Source organism: Pangasianodon hypophthalmus, chromosome 19 (genome assembly GCF_027358585.1).
Source record: "Pangasianodon hypophthalmus isolate fPanHyp1 chromosome 19, fPanHyp1.pri, whole genome shotgun sequence".
In the NCBI taxonomy this organism is placed as follows: Eukaryota; Metazoa; Chordata; class Actinopteri; order Siluriformes; family Pangasiidae; genus Pangasianodon; species Pangasianodon hypophthalmus.
Window position 1 is genome coordinate 1,730,870 of NC_069728.1, and position 21,432 is coordinate 1,752,301.

At 40.2% G+C, this 21,432-nt stretch overlaps 4 protein-coding genes across 4 annotated transcripts; 3 read left to right on the top strand and 1 right to left on the bottom strand.

The window, feature by feature from the left end:
* Positions 1–1,278: 1,278 nt before the first annotated feature.
* On the top strand, positions 1,279–5,469 carry LOC117599793 (olfactomedin-like protein 2B; the record flags this gene model as incomplete). Its single annotated transcript, XM_053242347.1, has 3 exons — positions 1,279–2,247; positions 4,469–4,594; positions 4,958–5,469. Coding segments are annotated over exons 1-3 (1,434 nt in total), but the record flags the coding sequence as incomplete, so codon positions are not given.
* henmt1 (HEN methyltransferase 1) lies at positions 5,432–12,116 on the bottom strand. Its single transcript, XM_026928343.3, has 6 exons — positions 11,821–12,116; positions 11,585–11,700; positions 9,334–9,468; positions 9,027–9,209; positions 6,575–6,752; positions 5,432–6,480 (listed from the first exon to the last, which is right to left on the bottom strand). Exons 1-6 carry the CDS (start codon positions 11,917–11,919, stop codon positions 6,013–6,015), a joined length of 1,179 nt encoding a protein of 392 aa, XP_026784144.1. The 5' UTR covers positions 11,920–12,116; the 3' UTR covers positions 5,432–6,012.
* LOC128321621 (clumping factor A-like) lies at positions 11,265–15,249 on the top strand. Its single transcript, XM_053241931.1, has 2 exons — positions 11,265–11,379; positions 12,817–15,249. The coding sequence occupies exon 2, from the start codon at positions 12,911–12,913 to the stop codon at positions 15,131–15,133; it is 2,223 nt and encodes a 740-aa protein (XP_053097906.1). The 5' UTR covers positions 11,265–11,379; positions 12,817–12,910; the 3' UTR covers positions 15,134–15,249.
* A 3,941-nt stretch (positions 15,250–19,190) lies between these two features.
* Positions 19,191–21,100, top strand: srp9 (signal recognition particle 9). Its single transcript, XM_026928286.3, has 3 exons — positions 19,191–19,398; positions 19,712–19,780; positions 19,865–21,100. Exons 1-3 carry the CDS (start codon positions 19,327–19,329, stop codon positions 19,982–19,984), a joined length of 261 nt encoding a protein of 86 aa, XP_026784087.1. The 5' UTR covers positions 19,191–19,326; the 3' UTR covers positions 19,985–21,100.
* Positions 21,101–21,432: the final 332 nt, after the last annotated feature.

Below are 21,432 nucleotides of genomic sequence, written 5' to 3' on the forward strand. Positions count from 1 at the left end.
AAATACTTAAGAGCCTATGATTGGATCATTACTGCAATGATTAATATGTTTCAGCTGGCAACAATTCTTTTAACCATAACTGATGCAGTGTGTAGCTTCTCATTTCTTAAACAACCATGGCAGATTACGTATCCCATGGTTGTGCAAAAGATGTTACTGAAGGGGAAAATCATTGGCCTGCATCAAACAAAGAAAACAGCTAAGGAGATTGCTGAAATCACTGGAACTGGGTTATGAAATGTCCAGTGCATTATTAAAGCCTGGAAGGATAGTGGTGAACCGTCAACTTTACAGCAGAAATGTAGTCGGAAAAAATCTTGAATGATCGTGATCGGAGATCTTTAAAACGCTTGGTGATGTCACATCGTAAAAAAATCGACAGGAGAACTCACGGCTATGTTTAATAGTGAAAGTAAGAGCATTTCCACACATACAATGTGATGAGAACTTACAGGATTTGAACTAAACAGCTGTGTGGCCACAAGAAAGCCATTTATTAGTGACGATAATCGGAAAAAATGACTTCAATTTGCTAGGGAGCATAAAGACTGGACTGTGGAGCAATGGAAAAAGGTCATGTGGTCTGATAAAATCAGATTTACCCTATTCCAAAGCAATGGGCGTGTCAGGGTAAGAAAGGAAATGCATGAACTGATTCACCCATCATGCACAGTGCCTACTGTACAAGCCCCTGGTGTTATGATCTGGGGTTGCATCAACTGGTCAGGTCGAGGCTCAGCCTCATTGTGCGGCAATAAAATGAAGTCACCATAGAGTCCTGACCTTAACCCCATTGAAAGTCTTTGGGATGTGCTGGAGAAGACTTTACGGAGTGGTTAGACTCTCCTGTCCTCAATGCAAGATCTCAGCCAAAAAATTAATGCAACTCTGGATGGAAATAAATGTTGTGAAGTTGCATAAGGTTGTTGAAACAATGCCAGGACGAATGCGTGCCGTAATCAAAGCTAAATGCAGTGCAACAAAATATTAGATTGTGCGACTTTTTTTTTTGGCCAGGCAGTGTATATCACAAAAAATGCTAAGTGACTGCTCCACAGTCCGCATTTTTGTGATATATTATCCCTCATATTTGAATGTCATAGGCATACATTTCCCCAAATTTTATATAATACTTCAGAATGATCTGCTTTCCCATCTAAAGTGGGTCTACGTATGCAAATACAACATCACAAGTGATCTGGTGGCCATTGTTCCAGGCGTAAAGTCCCCTTTCTTTGGGGTTATAGTCAATCTGAGCCCACAGTGATGACAGCTCTGTAGATCTTTTTACAGAGGAGGAACTTCTTCCTCTCAGTGCTCCTTCGTTCAAAACTATCACCAGACCATGGCCAATTTCAGCTAAACCCAACACTCCACCTCAGGATAGTACAACACCACAAAGTGTGCCCAAGCCTCAGCTGGAAGAATCTGACTCTTCTCTGCCAGTGAAGATGAAAATGCTTAATAATTCAGGGCTTGCATTGGCAAAAACCTTCCAGTCAACCACAGAAAGCTTCATCAAGCTCAGAGCCTTGCAGTCCTCAGCTACCACAGATAACGTCCGAGCCATTTGGCCCACAAAACACACCACACCTCAAACACTCCCTGGAACAGAGGAAGAAAGAGAGGAGAAGACCACTTCTCAGATGACGATGAACATGGAATCAACTTCAAGTCACATAAAGATGAAGTCTAATTCAGCTTCTTTAGAAATGACAGAAAACATCATACCAAGCACAGTAGCAGCCATCATCAGTCAGTCAGAGGTCACTATGAAAACTTTAACTGAGCAAACTCACAACACTGGAACCATTTCCAGGCAGAATTTCAGTCAGGCCAATGAACAAAACACGCTGTCAAATGCAACTTCATCACCAACCACTCAGAGCCAAGCTGCTACTATTCCAGAAACTTATTCCAATCCAATCACAGATGTGAGAAGCTACATGAAGACCAATGCTGGGATGACAGCTACTACCACAGAGTCTGGCAATACAGGAACAATTGTCATTCTGTCTACATCACATGTAACTGAGGGTGAAAGTGATTCCAGCACAACTGCATCAGTGTCCACAAACAGACTGGTTAATAGTACCACTACAACTATTACCACTGGCAAACCTGACAAACACAATACAGACAGCATTAGTTTGGTTAAAAAACAGCAAGACCCAAAACGAAAGATCATTAAAACTGTGGAGGATGAGGATGTTGAGGAGAAACCTCAAAGGCAGCCAGGTAAACAAAGTCTCTAAGTTTAACTACAGCAATACCACAAGCAAAAATGACTATGACCAATTATTTTTGAATATTTTATGGGTGGTTTTGGAATCTTGCCTCAATATTGCCTCTGATTTCCTAATTTTGTGTAGGTAGTGGGCAAATTAAAACTATACAATTTATATATATATTTAACAAAAATATTGCATTAACCATTTAGGAATTACAGCCATTTTTTACAGAGTTCCTCCATTTTCACAGGCTCAAAAGTAATGGGACAATTGAATGATAAGCAGTTTCATGGCCAGCTGTGGTCTGTTTCCTCCTTACATCATGATAAATTAAGGAGATAAAAGGTCTGGAGCTGATTCCAAGTGTTGAATTTGCATTTGGTAGCTGTTCATGGGAACTCTCAATATGCCGTCCAAAGAGGTGTTGATGCAAGTGAAGGAGGCCATCATTAGGCTGAAAAACCAAATCAGACCTATCAGAGAGATAGCAGATACTTTAGGAGGGCCAAATCAACAGTTGGGTACATTCTTAAAAAGAAGGAATGCACTGGCGAGCTCAGCAACGCCAAAAGGCCTGGAAGACCACGGAAAACTAAAGTGAATGATTGCAGAATTATTTTCTTATTGAAGAACAACCCCTTCACAACATCTAGCCAAGTCAGGAACACTCTGGAGGAGGTAGGCCTATCATTGTCAACGTCTACAATCAAGAGCCACCTTCATGAATGTAAATACAGACGGTTTACCTCAAGATGCAAACCGCTGGTAACACTCAAGAACACAAAGGCCAGATTAGACTTCGCTAAAAAACCTCTAAAAAAAGCCTGACCAGTTCTGATGCAAGATTAACTTGTACCAGAATGATGGGAAGAGAAAAGTATGGAGAAGGAAAGGAAGGGCTCATGATCCAAAGCATACCACATCATCCGTCAAACATGTGGAGGCAGTGTTATGGCATGGGCATGTTTGGCTGCCAATGGAACTGGGTCACTGGGGTTTATTGATAATGTGACTGTTGATAGAAGTAGCAGGATGAATTCTGAAGTGTACAGAGCTGTACTTTCTGCTCAGACTCAGTCAAATGCTGCAAAACTGATAGGACAGAGCTTCACAGTACAGATGGATAACAACCCAAAACATACTGTGAAAGCAGCCCAAGAGCTTGGAAATTAAATGTTCTTAAATGGCCGAGTCAGTCACCTGACTTCAACCCAACTGAGCTGCTTTTCACTTACTGAAGACAAATCTGAAGGCAGAATGACCCACAAACAAGCAGCAACTGAAGATGGCTGCAGTAAAGACCTGGCAAATCATCTCAAGGGAGGAAACTCAGCATTTGGTGATGTCCATGGGGTCCAGACTTCAGGTAGTCATTGACTGCAAAGGATTTACCTCCAAGTAATAAAAATAATCCTAATATTTATGATTATATTAGTTTGTCCCATTACTTTGGAGCCTGTGAAAATGGAGGAACTCTGTAAAAAATGGCTGTAATTCCTGTAAAACTGTGTCACTGTCCCAATATTTACGGACCTGACTGTGTATATATATATGTATATATATATATATATAGATATATATATATATAGATATATATATATATATATATATATATATATATATATATATATATATATATATATATATAGATATATATATATAGATATATTCTTATTTCTCATTGAAAATATCTCATAAGTCATTAACAGCCCCCTGATTACATTGTTACAATCCTATTTTGAAGTACTTTTTAATTCCTGTCCTGTGTCTTGTTTTGAGAATTCAAAATTGCTTTATGCAAAATCCTTGATTTATGCAAAAATGTTCAACTTCTGAAAATTCATGCACCACTGAGTCTAGGACAGTTAAAAATGTGTGAGTATTTTTGACTACAGTGTAATATAATGACTAATATTAATAACATAGCTAGTCCTAGAGGCTGTCTGTACCACTGACACTGACACTGGGCAAGAAGCAGAGTACACTCTGGATAGAATGCCAGTCCATCATGGGGTACACCATACATTCGCACATTTAAACATACCAAGGGGCAGTTTAGAGTAACCAGTCCAGCATGTTTTTGGGAAGTGGGAATAAACTGGAATACCAGGGGGAAAAAAAAACATGTCAGAACAAATGAGATGATCTGAGATGAGATGACCAAACAGAGCTAATCTGAACTCATTTTCAAATGTAGATATTTCATATTTTTCTTTTTAGATATTCTAAATGATTTTGATATGGCCGTAATGAAGATGCCTGGATGAAAGACCCATTGGCTCGTGACAACAAGATCTACGTTGCTAATTATTATTATGGCAACAACCTGTTGGAGTTTCAGAACATGGATGTCTTTAAACAAGGTATCATTTCCAGTGAATATCCAGTGAGCAGAATTAGACTGAATTTCATTTGGAAAGCACTGCATGGACAGCGTTGCATGTACCTATTTTGCATGAAGGCAAGTCAATAATTCTGCTAAAAAAAAAAAAAAAAAAAAAAAAAAAGATTTCCATAAAACATGATATACTGAACTGTCATTTTCAGGCCTTTAGTTGAGGAATAATTTTAGTAACCATTTTAACATGCAATGTTTGATGTAATAAGCAGCAACAGAAGGCTGGAAAATTTTATTTTATGGTAGTTTAATATGGACACCTTCTCACTCTTGTTTAATTACTAATATTTGTTAATACTATTAATATTGAATCAATATTGAATTCCAGGTCGTTTCACCAACTTCTATAAGCTGTCCTATAGCTGGCTGGGCACAGGCCATGCAGTCTATGACGGTGCCTTCTTCTTCAACCGTGCTTTCTCACGTGACATCATCAAGTATGACCTCCGGCGGCGACGTGTGGCAGCCTGGACCATGTTGCATGACGCTGCACTGGAGAGTGATGAGGTTTCATCATGGCGATGGAGAGGCCACTCGGATGTGGAGCTGGCTGTAGATGAAAGTGGCCTCTGGGTGATCTACGCTGCACTGGATGACGAAGGTTTCTTACAGGAAGTGATAGTACTGAGCCGTCTGAACCCGGATGACCTGACCACACAGCGAGAAACCACATGGAGGACGGGGCTGAGGCGTGAACGTTATGGCAACTGTTTTATTGTATGTGGGGTCCTGTATGCAACTGATCATCATGGAGAACAGCGGGAGAACAATCTGAGCTATGCCTTTGATACACATACCAATACACAAATGACCCCTCGGCTCCCTTTTGGCAATAATTCCACTTTTTTTTTTTTTTCCTTAAATTTTTTATATTTGTTTTTCACTTAAATTTTGTTGGTTGCTACATGACATTAAAGGTGGAAAAAGTTCTGACATGATTTATCGTTGTTTAATTTTCTTCTATTACAAAAACTTTTTGTAATTTGCAATTTTAACAGGGGAGTGTAGACATTTTATATCCACTGTATGTGAGCTTTTCCCACAAATTGTTCAGATATAGACTGTTAATGTCCATGATGTTCCCATCAAAATAGAGCACTTCCACACTGTACAGATGAAAGGCACTAAATTTTAAAATGCTTAAGTTACTTAATAAGATACATTAATATCAAGAAATTTACTCAACAGAACAAAATTGACTGAAATAGTCAGCTATTATTTCTCCACTGTTGTTAGGGGGAGTTGATAAATTGTGCATAATAACAGATTGGCCAGTCAGTAATTCTATTATTGTCCTATATGGAAGGTAAACCTGACAAGAGGGCCAGTGAATGCAAGGTGTTATAGTTCCATTGATACCGATATCCCTGAGGTAAGGAATTATCAAATTTCACTTTCCCAGTCCTCCTCTACATTGTCATTCACAGACCTTGACACACGTTCTGCCTTCTCACCCTCGTCCATTTCCTCTTCGTCTTCCTCCTCTTCATAACCATTAGGCAGCATTATGGTATCTCTGTCAGCATCTAGCTGCACTCGCAAGTCCACCAACAGTGTGTCTCGAAGTTGCTGGATATTCCTGCACAGAGCTTGCACTCTGGAACCAGCCCACACACGCAGAAGTGGCACACACACCCAACTCCCTTGCCTGTACAGCTCCTCTTCCTCCCTTGCCTGCCTCGCTGCCTCAGATGGTAGCATGAGTTCACAGGAGGTGAAATCACACTGCTCACCTTCCTGACCCTCCAGCCATTCCTTCTTCAGCTGCTCTGCTCTGTATAGGACTTCACTAACTAGAGTCCTCTGGAAGATATTGTTGTCACAGAGGCTTGGGTAAACCACCCTGTACAGCTAACAGGAATGAACATGGGAGAAAGATTACATGGCAGGCATGATGGTAGACACTTAGACATTCTCTCCGTCCATCACAGCATTCAGTTCTTACCAGTTGATATACCGTAGGCTCCTCCTCTGTGTTGTTCCTTTGTGTATTTAAATCACCAACAACTCTTTGGAAAACGCCAATCTGGGAGCAGAAGCCGACATCTCTAATCTCCCCAGGAGCCTCTCCTACTCCTGTGAACTCTACCGAGTAGCCATATTTCCTGCAAACTCCATCGGCCCTGAATAAATGAAAAAATTATTACAGTTGGGAAGGCTTCTCAGTAGGGCTGGAAAACACATTGTAAAACTGTACAACCCAATATCACAATTTTCAGTAAAAAGATCATGATATTAAATAATCACATAACACTTTTTATACTACTACTATATTATTTCTCGCATTTTCAGCTTTTTGAAAGTAAATAAATCTACTCAAATTTAAAATTCCTCAGCTTACTTCAAGGGTCACACTGCACTAATATTCTCATGACTCACTCGCTTTCAGTAACTGCTTGGATCCGGAGCCTATCCTGGGAACACTGGGTGTGAGGCAGGAATACACCCTGAACGGGATGCCAGTCCAGCTCAGGGCAACACACACACTCAAACAACTAGGAGCAATGTACAGGCCCCTCTGAAAGTATTGGATTTGTAAGATCAATTCACTGCATAGCCAAAAAAAAAAAAAAAAAGACATTTCATCAAAAAAAAGAATACGAGACGATAGGTCAGAGTTTCAGCTTTTGTTTCCAGATTAAACAACATAGAATATCGCACCTTTTCTTTGAACCTACACATTTTTCAATTGAAGTGTGACTGACAGGTGTTTCTTGTTGCCCAGTTGTGCCATTTAGATTGACTGTTTAAACATTTAATAGCTCTGAATGTCTACTCTTGGTTTGAGTCCTAGGTTTCACCTGTGAAGACTGCATTTGTTGTTAAAAAGGATAAACCAATATGAAGACCAGAGAGCTGTCTATGGGAGAAAAGCAAGCCATTTTGAAGCTTAGAAAAGAGGGAAAATCTATTAGAGGCATTGCACAAGCATTGGGTATAGCAAAATGAGCAATATCCTGAAAAAGAAAAAACCAACAACCAGACATATAACAGGTTGGCCAAGGAAAACAACAGCAGCTGATCACAGAAACATTGCGAGAGCTGTGAAGAAAAACCCAAAAACAACAGTCAGCCACATAAACAACCACCACCACAGGGCAGTGGTGAAGGTTCAACAATCCACTGTTTGAAGAAGACTTCGAGAGCAGAAATATACAGGCCACACCACAAGATGCAAACTGCTCATCAGCGGTAAGAATCAGAAGGCCAGATCGGAATTTGCAAAGAAATACAGAGATGAGCCACAGAATCTCTGGAAACAAGATTAACCTCTTCCAAAGTGATGGAAAGGTCAAAGTGTGGAGAAAGAAAGGATCTGCTCATGATCCAAAACATACAAACCCATCGATCAAGCTCAGTGGAGGTAGTGTCATGGCTTGGGCTTGCATGGCTGCCTCTGGAACAGGATCACTAATCTTTATTGATGATGTAACTCATGATGGTAGCAGCAGAATGAATTCAGGAGTCTACAGAAACATTCTGTCTGTCAATTTACAAAGAAATACATCCAGTCTAATTGGGAGAAACCTCATCATGCAGCAAGATAATGACCCAAAACACACTGCCAGCACAACAAAGGACTTGTGGAAGGTGTTAGACTGGCCAAGTCAGTCACCAGACCTTAACCGAATTGAGCAGCATTGGAAAGCCTGGAAAAGCAGCACAAAAGAAGAATGCAACAGTTTGGTGAAGTCAGTGGGTTGCCGACTTCATGCAGTTATTGCAAGCAAGGGATATGCAACCAAATATTAAGTGTTATTTACGTTAATCTACTTTAAGACTATCTGTTCCAATACTTTTGCTCACCTAGAAATTGGGTGTTCTGCCACCAAAGAAGCCATGCTCTAAGTTGTTTAACACATCTAGATGTAAATATCAGGAAATAAAATTTGAAATTCTGATCCATCGTCTCATATTCATCTTTGGATCTGAAACACAAATGTCTTCAGTGTATAGCAAAAACAAAAAAATTGGCTTTGCCGTTCCAATACTTTCAGTGGGGACTGTATCTTGGCCAAGCCAGCTACTGTATATTTTAGGGAGGTGGGAGGAAACTCGGAGGAAACTCATGTGGACACAGGGAGAACAAGCATAGTAACACCTTACAGACAATATGAGCTCAGGATTGTACCAGGGACCCTTGATGTCTGCACCACAATGGTACCCATTATGCCACTGTGCTACCACCATTACCATATATAACATAATATATTATAATATAAAACTATATTGGTATATTCACTCATTAATGTATAGCTAGGGATAATAGTGATGCTAAAAAAATAATTACACCCTGAAAAATGAAGGGAAAAAAACTTAATTGCTTTGTAAGACTAAATCACATCTTTCTTGCTAAATATTTTAATACATTCAGATGTCAGGTAACGAAAGCTCACCAAGCTTGAAACTGTGCTCTGGTCCACTCGAATTTGTGGTCTTTGTGTCTGAAGCCTATTAGTCCTGGTAATAAAGGATTGAATTCTGCATTTGGCATGCTTATTATCACAGTGCGTGGCTCCATGTATTCAAACAAAACCTCTGAAAACCTCTCCACTTCCCAAAGCTGAAGGTGCTCCATGCTTTGAGACAGGAAATAAAATGAGGAAATCTATAAAACCATGACTTTATTCAATGCTAAATTACTCTGAATAGTAACTTGCAGTCAATAATTTGAGCACATGGAATAAGTTTGAATACACTCACACTTCAATGCAGGTGATCAGATCAAAGCCCTTGGTGCATGGCTCTGTTTCTGTGATGGAGCCTTGATAAAGCTTGATTGTAAGTGGTCTAGCATTTGGCTGTAGGTATTCAGTCATGAGTGGAGCCAGTGCATACCTAACACACAGTAACAGACATGGGACCTTTACCTGCTACCACACTGTAGTGCAGGGGTCTTTAATCTTATCCGCTGGGCCAGTGAGGCTGCAGGCTTTCATTCCAGCCAAATACAACCCTTGGCAAAAATTATGGAATCACCAAACTTAGAGGATGTTCTCCCAGCTTTTTTACTTTATAGCAAACAAACACATCACAGATATGACACAAAAAAAGGTTTTGTTCAATAGATTAACATTCTGGCTTTGTGAAACATACATCAAAAAAAATTCACTGACATTTTTTTTTTATTAAATGCCATGTCTTTTTCCAAATCAAGTAGAGGAAAAAAGTATGGAATCACTCAATGTTGAGGGAAAAATTTATGGAATCATCTTTTAATTTCAAGTCTAAAAATGCTAATTAGTCAGCAGTTAAAAGGGAGTGCTTACATACCTTAATGAACTGTTGGACTTGGCTAATTGAAAGGAAACATGGCTCCAACCAGAGAGTTGACAGTTGAAACAACGGAAAGGATTATAAAACCCCTTCAACAAGGAATTTCAACACGGAGTGTGGCCAAAGAGGTTGGTTGCTCCCAGTCAGCTGTATCTAAAATTTGGTGCAAGTATTTATTGTTATAAAAAGAAAACATACAGGCAGACTAAGGAAGATGTCAAAGCGTCAGGATAGAAAACTCAAAGCAATATGCCTTGAAAATAGAAAATGCACAACAAAACAAATGGGCGAAAACAGGAGTCAATGTTTGTGACAGAACTGTAAGAAACCGGCTGAATGAAATGAGATTTACATATAGAAAAGCCAAAAGAAAACCAGCACTAACACCAAAACAGAAGAAAACAAGGTTACAGTGGGCTAAGGAGAAGCAATCATGGAGTGTGGATGATTGGATGAAAGTGAAATTCAGTGATGAATCTGCATTGGCCAAGGAGATGATGCTAGAACTTTTGTCTGGTCTCATTACCTAATGAAACCTATGAAGATGACTGCCTGAAGAAAACAATCAAATTTCCCAACTCATTTATGATATGGGTTTTGCATGTCAGGTAAAGGACCAGGAGATGGCAATCATTACCTCAGCAGTCAATGCACAGGTGTACAGTGAAATTTTGGACACTTTTCTCATTCCATCCATAGAAAATAGGTTTGGTGATGTAGTAATTTTTCCAGGATGACAATGCATCTTGCCACAGAGCAAAGAGTGTTAAAGCTTTTTTTTTTTTTTTTCCAGGAAAGGCATATCAACTCAATGACATGGCCAACAAACAGACCAGATCTCAATCCAATTGAAAATTTATGGTGGAAATTAAAAAAACTGGTCCATGTTAAGGCTCCATCCTGCAAAGCTGATCTGTCAACTGCTATTTGAGAAAGTTGGAACCAGACTGATGGGGAATATTGCTTTTCACTAGTGAAGTCTTTGCCTCAAAGAACTCAGGCTGTCATAAAACCCAGTGGAGGAGCAACAAAGTACTAATTTTTTTGTTGATGATTCCATATTTTTTTCCTCCACTTGATTTGGAAAAAGACATGCCATTAATAAAAAAAAAAAGTGAATTTTTTTTTGGTGTATGTTTCACAAAGTCAGAATGTTAAGCTATTGAACAAAACTGTTTTTGTGTCATTTCTGTGATTTGTTTCTTTGCTATAAAGTAAAAAAGCTGGGTGAACATCCTCTAAGTGTGGTGATTCCATAATTTTTGCCAGGGGTTGTAGGAGGTACACCTGATAGTTGATTGCAGACCAAGATGAACTGATTAAACAAGCGAAATGAGGTGTGGCTCCTGCTGGGTTGTAATGAAAGCCTGCCACCACACTGGCCCTCTGTGGATAAGACTGAAAATACCTGCTGTAGTGGTACAATATAGTGTGACAAATATCGAGTCAATTAGGAACACTTGTACATTCACGGTGAGTGTATATGATAAAAGATCTTCACACATTTATTAACCTGAACATTCATGATAAACATCTTCCATTTTAGTTAGCAAAATGGTTTGGATAGATAAGCTAGCTAAAGTAACTACTAAATCCTAAGGCTAAAGACAAGACATTATAAAGCAGTTTAGCTCTATAAACTGCACAATTCCAGATTCTTATGAAGTAAAACACCAACATGTTTCGTCGGATGGCGGCGCAGTCGATATCCACTCCTGCCAGTAACTCAACACCGTAGCGATGAAATCTGAGTTTTCTCAGGAGGAAACATTCAGAGCATCCTAAATCCAACACCTAACAAAAAACAAATACTTTATTCAGCCATGACAGTGCAGGGAGTTTAGCCAGTGCCGGCGAAAATTCAATACTATTGTCAGGAAAGAAAAGTTATCTAGAGAAGCTGAAGTTCGTTACCGTTCTGGGTCTGTACTTTTTAACAAACTCAATCACAAACTGGTGCCTCTGTATGTACAGAGGAGGTGAGAAGAAGCTGCTCATGCTGCTCCTGAGCATCCCTGAACACGTGCAGTCTTCACCCAGTGTCTTACAATGGGCGTGGATTTCTCCTGCGAGCTCACGCGCCCTTGTGGTTGACCTGGAGGTTTGATGATAAACAAATAACTATAAATAAATGGGTGGACGTCGTTAACAGGGGTGGAAGAGTGAAGCCAAATGTCTCTGAGGGCCTCTAGTGGCTGAGTGCAGTACAATTTCTAACCCTGCCCATTCCCATGTTGATTTATTAATTTTTTTTAACGGAACACGAGCCAAACCTAGCCTATATTTTGAGCTGCATCTCTACAAGTTAATTTTCAGGAATAGTGTTCTGTTATTTCTGTTATTCAACAGCAGAATGTTTCAGTTGAGCCCCAAACGTTTTCGCTACAATAAGTGCGTTTTATAGGAGTTATATGATGATAACTGAAAGAGTGTGATTGCTGAGTCTCATGAACATGCGTGAACTTACCAACTCACACCTCAAGCTCAACCTCTTTCAAAATTTAAACTTAATTTACAGTGTTGACATCTTTGACAGTTCTGTAGCAAAGTTTTTTTTCTTTTTCTTTTTTTTTTTAACTATAAAATGCTCTAACCGCAGTTTTTCCTGGTATGTGGCTGATTGTGTTAGAGCTGGCGTTTAACAGTAGCAAAATGAAACACCTTGAAGTGAAGATTAAAAATTAGCTTGCTAGATTTCATAATATTAATTAGGTTTGGATATTAACATTGCTCAATCACATCATACTGAAATAAATTATGTGCACATCCTGTTCATTTAGGTAGCTAGCTTGCTAACATTAACTAGAGATAATTCTGAAGCATGTTTTGATATGATATTTTTGCACAGAAGAAATTATTCTAAAGTAAAATCTCAAGTATCGGGTTTTATTTATTTATTTATTTATTTAGAAAATCAGTACTCCGCGAACAAAACAAGCAGAGCATAAAGGAGCTGACGTTGCCAGCATTCAGATGGGTAACTTACTCCAGCTGTAAGACCTAGATGAAAAGCATGATGAGCAGTGATCTCTACTGCTCAGACTCCGGCTCCAGCAGTCTCTACTGCTCAGACTCCGGCTTCAGTGATCTCTACTGCTCAGACTCCGGCTCCAGTGATCTCTACTGCTCAGACTCCGGCTTCAGTGATCTCAACTGCTCAGACTCCGGCTTCAGTGATCTCTACTGCTCAGACTCCGGCTTCAGTGATCTCAACTGCTCAGACTCCGGCTTCAGTGATCTCAACTGCTCAGACTCCGGCTTCAGTGATCTCTACTGCTCAGACTCCGGCTTCAGTGATCTCAACTGCTCAGACTCCGGCTTCAGCAGTCTCTACTGCTCAGACTCCGGCTCCAACAGTCTCTACTGCTCAGACTCCGGCTCCAGCGGTCGCTACTGCTCAGACTCCGGCTCCAGCGGTCGCTACTGCTCAGACTCCTGCTTCAGTGGTCGTTACTGCTCAGACTCTGGCTCCAACAGTCTCTACTGCTCAGACTCCGGCTTCAGTGATCTCAACTGCTCAGACTCCGGCTTCAGCAGTCTCTACTGCTCAGACTCTGGCTCCAACAGTCTCTACTGCTCAGACTCTGGCTCCAACAGTCTCTACTGCTCAGACTCCGGCTCCAGCGGTCGCTACTGCTCAGACTCCTGCTTCAGTGGTCGCTACTGCTCAGACTCTGGCTCCAACAGTTTCTACTGCTCAGACTCCGGCTCCAGTGGTCTCTACTGCTCAGACTCCGGCTTCAGTGGTCGCTACTGCTCAGACTCTGGCTCCAACAGTCTCTACTACTCAGACTCCGGCTCCAGCGGTCTCTACTGCTCAGACTCCGGCTCCAGCAGTCTCTACTGCTCAGACTCCGGCTCCAGCAGTCTCTACTGCTCAGACTCCTGCTTCAGTGGTCGCTACTGCTCAGACTCTGGCTCCAACAGTCTTTACTGCTCAGACTCCGGCTCCAGCGGTCTCTACTGCTCAGACTCCGGCTTCAGCAGTCTCTACTGCTCAGACTCTGGCTCCAACAGTCTCTACTGCTCAGACTCCGGCTCCAGCGGTCGCTACTGCTCAGACTCCTGCTTCAGTGGTCGCTACTGCTCAGACTCTGGCTCCAACAGTCTCTACTGCTCAGACTCTGGCTCCAACAGTCTCTACTGCTCAGACTCTGGCTCCAACAGTCTCTACTGCTCAGACTCCGGCTCCAGCAGTCTCTACTGCTCAGATTCCGGCTTCAGTGATCTCAACTGCTCAGACTCCGGCTTCAGCAGTCTCTACTGCTCAGACTCTGGCTCCAACAGTCTCTACTGCTCAGACTCCGGCTCCAGCGGTCGCTACTGCCAGGACTTGACTCCTGCTTCAGTGGTCGCTACTGCTCAGACTCTGGCTCCAACAGTCTCTACTGCTCAGACTCTGGCTCCAACAGTTTCTACTGCTCAGACTCCGGCTCCAGTGGTCTCTACTGCTCAGACTCCGGCTTCAGTGGTCGCTACTGCTCAGACTCTGGCTCCAACAGTCTCTACTGCTCAGACTCTGGCTCCAGCGGTCTCTACTGCTCAGACTCCGGCTCCAGCGGTCTCTACTGCTCAGACTCCGGCTCCAGCGGTCTCTACTGCTCAGACTCCGGCTTCAGTGGTCGCTACTGCTCAGACTCTGGCTCCAACAGTCTCTACTGCTCAGACTCCGGCTTCAGTGGTCGCTACTGCTCAGACTCTGGCTCCAACAGTCTCTACTGCTCAGACTCCGGCTCCAGCGGTCTCTACTGCTCAGACTCCGGCTTCAGTGGTCGCTACTGCTCAGACTCCGGCTCCAACAGTCTCTACTGCTCAGACTCCGGCTCCAGCAGTCTCTACTGCTCAGACTCCGGCTCCAGCAGTCGCTACTGCTCAGACTCCTGCTTCAGTGGTCACTACTGCTCAGACTCTGGCTCCAACAGTCTTTACTGCTCAGACTCCGGCTCCAGCGGTCTCTACTGCTCAGACTCCGGCTCCAGCGGTCTCTACTGCTCAGACTCCGGCTTCAGTGGTCGCTACTGCTCAGACTCTGGCTCCAACAGTCTCTACTGCTCAGACTCTGGCTCCAACAGTCTCTACTGCACAGATTCCGGCACCAGCAGTCCATACTGTTCAGACTCTGCCTCCAGCGGTCTCTACTGCGCAGTCTTTGGCTCCATCAGACTCTACTGCACAGACTCCTTATCCAATGGTCTCTATTGCGCAGACTCTAGATCCAAGATGGTGACTTTCAAATCAACCAAATTGAGGCTTCAAAACCACAAAATGGGAGTCAGTGGCACCATGTTGTCCACTCATATATACAGTCATTGCAATAAACCCTTATTTGTTCTTTAGACCCAAGGGCTATACCACAAAGCAAGCTCAACAAACTTGAGGTTTCAGTATGGTTGCTGGCTTAATTGATATCATGACATGGGTTAACAACTCATGCTTTCCTTGTTTTTAATTTTAATTAATTAATTTTAAAAAGGGCAGATCTTTAAAAAGAAGAGACTGTAATTTATTACAGACTGTAATAAAGAATTTGTTTTATATAACAAATTGTTGATCTATAATAATGGCAAAAATCAATACTCTTGCTGCTACCAAGGTGAGTGAAAGCACATGGCAAAAAAATAGCTGACCATGTAAATGCATAAATTGTAACAGAAAGGTTTATTTGAATAAGACTTTAAGTAATTGCAGATAATAAGCAGTAAATTATTGTTAATTTCAGCTGCAATCCCAACTGTGTTAAGCAGTCTTGCAGGTAGATAGACCAAATATAAAATATTATACAAAGTGGTAAGTAGGCTGCTTGTCCCTACTCTTACTCTGTAATTTGTCTGATTGCTTTGTCTATGATAAAGTGCTCTGTGATATTTTTTACAGCTAAAAAGTATGAAAAAAATGGCAGTGGTCAACCTCCAGATTATACAACAGCTGATGAATTTGCCCAGCATAGCTGTACCTCTTCTGACCAAGATGGCTACAGCATATCAACGTTTTTTGTAGAAGTTGAGCACAAGTGGACTAAAATAAAATTTTATTTAAATAGATGTGTAAGCATTAATAAGCTTTGTTTTCCATCTTTGTTTCTATAAGACTGCTATAGCCTGGCAGCGCTACACCTGAGGTGACTATTACAGTCGGGTGCTTAAGCGTTTGGACAATGACACGATTTTTAACGATACGATAATCATTTTGCCTCTGTACTCCACCACAGTGGATTTGAAATGAAGCAATCAAGAAGCAATCAGCATTAATTCAAGGAGTTTATCAAAAATATTGCATTAACTGTTTTGGAATTACAGCCATTTTTTTACAGAGTCTCCCCATTTTCACAGGCTCAAAAGTAATTGGACATTCTAACATAAATATAAGGATGAAATCTGGAATGCATGGACATGACCAAATTCTGAGTTTCCTCCCTGGAGCTGCTTTGCCAGGCCTTTTTTTACTGCAGCTGCCTTCAGTTACTGCTTGTTTGTGGGTCTTTCTGCCTTCAGTTTTGTCTTCAGTAAGTGAAAAGCATTCTCTATTGGGTTGAGGTCATCTGACTGACTTGGCCATCTAAGAACATTCCATTTCTTTGCCTTAAAAGCTTTTGGGTTGCTTTCGCAGTATGTTTTGGGTCATTATCCATCTGTACTGTGAAGCACCACTCTATGAGTTTTGCAGCATTTGAAATTATAGCTCTATACACCTCAGAATTCTTCCTGCTACTTCTATCAGCAGTCACATCAATAAACACCAGTGACCCAGTTCCACTGGCAGCCAAACATGCCCATGCCATGACACTGCCTCCACCATATTTTACAGATGATGTGGTATACTTTGGATCATGAGCCCTTCCTTTCCTTCTCCATACTCTTCTCTTCCCATCTTTCTGGTACAAGTTAATCTTCGTTTCATCTGTCCAAAAATCTTGATCCAGAACTGGGCAGGCTTTTTTTTTTTTTTTTTGCAAGGTCTAATATGGCCTTTCTGTTCTTAAGTGTTAGCAGTGGTTAGTAGTGGTTTGAAACAGAGCAGGAAGGCCCAGACTGGACCAACCTGCACAGACTGAACACACACGCATACACACGAAACATACCTGCACATTGCGGGTTGTAACACCCCTCTGTACTTACATTCGTGAAGGCATCTCTTGATTATAGACGTAAACAATATGCCTACTTCTTCCAGAGTGTTCTTGACTTGGCTAGATGTTGTGAAGGGGTTTTTCTTCACCAAGGAGAGATTTCTGCATTCATCTACTTTACTTGTGTTCTATGGTTTTCTAGACCTTTTGGTGTTGCCATAAACAGTTCCCATAAACAGCAACAAAATGCAAATTCAACAGTTGAAATCAACATCTCTTTAATTTGTCATGAATTAATGAGGAAACGGGACACACCTGGCCATGAAACAATAAAGTTTATCAGTCAATTGTTCAATTACTTTTGAGCCTGTGAAAATGGAGGGACTGTAAAAAAAAAAAAAATGGCTAAATGATTCATGCAATATTTTTGTTAAACCCCTTGAATTAAAGCTGAAAGTCTACACTTCAATCACATCTCGACTGCTTCATTTCAAATCCATTGTGGTGGTGTACAGAGGCAAAATTACGAAAATTGTGTCCATTCATTGTAGCCAATTTTGAACATAATACAGATTCTGATGTGACCAAAGATGGTAATTATGATAAAATCTCTGTGTTCTGAGAGGTCTTTGGGGGTAAACTCAGTCACTGCTTTCACATTAAATTGCCACAATGGTATACACAAAGTTTAATGTGTTCAAATCTCTCTACAAGCAATATTGTTTTTCCTGCTTAATCCACAGGGTATACAGTAACAGACTTCCTACAAATCTTAGACCTCTACCTGCAGGTATACCAGGCTAACCTCAGAGGTAAATCAAAATTAAAATATTAAAACATCTGAATTTACTAAGCACAAATTTCACTGAACACAAGTATAATGGCATTGTATGCACACACACACACACACACACAAATTTTGTAAAGCTTTCAGTAGATGTATTGTAGACCATATTGAGTTTATAGATGTTAGTCTTCATCTAGGTGATGTATTGTTTGGCTTTGGTAGATATAACAATAGCAAGAACAATCAATATTTTGTCATTAATTTAATTCACAAATTTAAATATAATAATTCTAGGCCTGTATTGACATTCTTCCAGACTGAAGCCAAACAGTATGGACTTAAACATCAAATATCTACAAATAATAAAGCAAAAAAGACTGTGTATTTATGCACTTTATGTGAAATAGTTATTTAATTCTGTCTGTCCACTGGCTCCTTTCTTTTTTCCTTTTTGTCTTTGTTTCAATTTCAGTGCTGTGCTAAATTGTTAATGGTGACTTTGTATAATGAATGCATCTATGTTGTATAATTTTGTATTATCACAAAGTTAATTTAAAAAAAGTTATAACAGACAAATGCAAACATTTATTTTAAAAAAGATATAAAACAATATTTAAAGATTTGAGCACCACAGAAAATAAGAAGGCTAAAATCATGGGATGTTTGTGCTAAGTTCAGTGCTTTTATGTAATCCTCTTTTTTTTTTTTTTTTGTTTTGTTTTTCCCCATTGTTTATATTGTAGCCTATTAACTATTGTCTGGTGTTGAGTGATAAATGTTGCTATTAAAAGTTTTCTGTTTGTAAAGTTAACATTATTTGTTACTAAAGTCCACTTACTGTGGAAATTTACTGTATTTCCAAGTTTGCTTTCAGAGAGGATTGTATCTCATCTTTAATGACCGATTAAGCTATCTAACTTCCATAAACATTTTTATTCAGATTTTTGACATCAGTAAAGTATTCTAGTTACTAAAAGAGAATTTGCTGTGGTAGCTGAAGCTGCTTCTGACAGAGTTTAATATAATTTTTAATTATAAGTTTAATATAATACATACAGTGTATGAGTTATTTTGAAATGTCACAAAATGTGCGCAATACAAAATTATACAACATAGATGCATTCATTATACAAAGTCACCATTAACAATTTAGCACAGCACTGAAGTTTAAACAAAGACAAAAAAGAAAAAAGAAAGGAGCCAGTGGACAGGCAGAATTAAATAAAAATTTCAAATAAAGTGCATAAATACATAGTGCGCAGTACACACATGCGCAGTACAGATCGGGCAGGGGACGCGGATTGGGTAACCGCAACCAGTCACAGGCGCGGGTGGTGCTCACGCGACACACTGCGCATGCGTCCTCAAGCGCTGAGGCGTTTGGCAGTAGTGAGCGCTCTCATTGGTTCAATAACGGACCAACCAGGATGATTCTTTTTGATTATTGCGGCCATGTTTTCCTTCGCCGACTTCGCTGATGTGTTATAAACCTGTAGCTTGTCTACCTAGCAAGAGACGAGTAGTTGTAATTCATAATTTTCACGTTTAGTTCACGTTTTGTTGAATCATGCCTTATTATCAGACCTGGGAAGAGTTTGCTCGAGCGGCAGAAAAGCTCTATCTGACGGACCCGATGAAGGTAAGGCGGATGTGATGAAGCCGGGTTTGCCAGCCTGCCCTCGGGCTGAACATTTAACCCGACTGAGGTTTTACATTGTGTTGTAGCGTTTAAACCACTTAACATTCCCGTTGTTCCTGACTTTAACTGTGAAATTTGCGAGCGCTGTTTGTCTCAGGATCCACCGGTTCCAGCTGTCTGATCATCATCGAGCTAATTAATCATTTCCAAAGACACATATTTGCTCGTTATATCTATATTATTGTGTTGTAGTGTACAGCTGTGATAAAGCAGTGGTAGTGACTGCATCAGACGGCTTGAATTCTCTGTGCAGGTCCGAGTTGTGCTGAAATATCGCCACTGCGACGGGAACCTCTGTATGAAAGTCACAGATAACGCTGTGGTAAGCTGCTTTTCTCAGCCGATAGATCCTCAAACCCACGTGTTCTGTGTCACATTTTACCTCTGGGCTTTTCTGTACTTTCAGTGTCTGCAGTACAAGACCGATCAGGCACAGGACGTGAAGAAGATCGAGAAGCTGCACGGAAAGCTGATGAGGCTGATGGTGTCCAAGGAGTCCCACAGTGGAGCGATGGAGACGGACTGAAGGACAGTGAATGGACTGTTGGACAGTGGAGCTGCGCCTGCTCCACTCACACTCATTTGAAGAGCATGGACATGACAAGTCTATGTTTGGAGCGCTGAGAAGTTTGGTAGACAGAAGTGAAAATTATGTCCCCAATCGCCCAGGAATCTCCCCACGAAGAGCTGATATTTATTCTCAGATTCAGGATGGACTTTATTTTGTGATTAACCAGTGTTCTGTACATAACGTGCTAGTATTTTTTTTTAAGCCCAACATTAGAGCCAGTGGTTAAATGCACATGAAAGCCATGTCTTGTCTGAGCCCAAAGTCTGTTCTGTAATGAATACCGTGAGCTAAAACAATTTGTTATTCTTTTGTTTGGGAATCTTTTTTTTTCAAGCATCTTAAGATTATCTTCTTTAGAAGTGATATCTTTGTTTATGGTGCAACTGTTTTTCATATGTATTTTTAAGTTTAGCATAAAACTTAAATAAAAAAAATAGGTCTGAACAATGAGTTGTAAGATAGATTAACTGTGACACACTGATATGATGAAAGTTGAAAGGCAAAAACACTAATTATAATCTAAGAAATGTTGCGGCTTTTAATGGAAATATACATTTGAAAGATTTCAACGTACGCTACCAATTGAAAGTTTAAAAACACTTCATATAAGCAAACACCTAAGCAAACATACAGATTTCAACATACACTACAAATCCAAAATTTGAAAACACCTCGTAACGGGCTTTTCCTCATTTGTCTTTTTCTACTGTTTTAGAATACTAATGAAGATATTAACACTATGAATTTCATATGGAATTATGCAGTGACCAAGAAAATTGTTAAACAAATCAAAACTATTTTATATGTTAAATTCTTAACAGTATTCCTGATGAAGATTTTCAAGATCTCAGTCAGTTTCATGAGAGACATTTTTTTCCAAACAGACTGATCACTCCCTGGCTGTTTCTCCTAAGTTGTAAATGAAAACCACTTTTTGTGGAAAACAAATTTATTTTAAGCAAAAGCTACTTATAAAATATTTCAACCATAAACATGTATAAGTAGAGAGAAGAAACAATGACAATGTTTTGATCATTTTTGATATAAATGTGTACAGTATAATGTGATGAACTGAATGTATTCATGGTGGAGTTCTGTAATGGCTGCTGCAGATAATGATGTGATATTTACTGGCTTGTCATCGGTCATTGAAGGCTTTGATATAGTACTATACTGCTATAGTATTATATAGTATAGCTTCACCCCCAGATCATCAGTTCTGTTAGTCCAGTGTGAATACGTCATGCTGCACACCTCTCCCCAGTTTACTTAGGTGCTAATGGACTTGTTCATATAAAGTGCAAAAAATGATGTCAAAAAAGGATTTAGTTGAAAGCACACTCTTGTATTGCATCCAGTGTGTTCAGTATGTTTTAAAGTGATACTTCACTCTTGACACATAT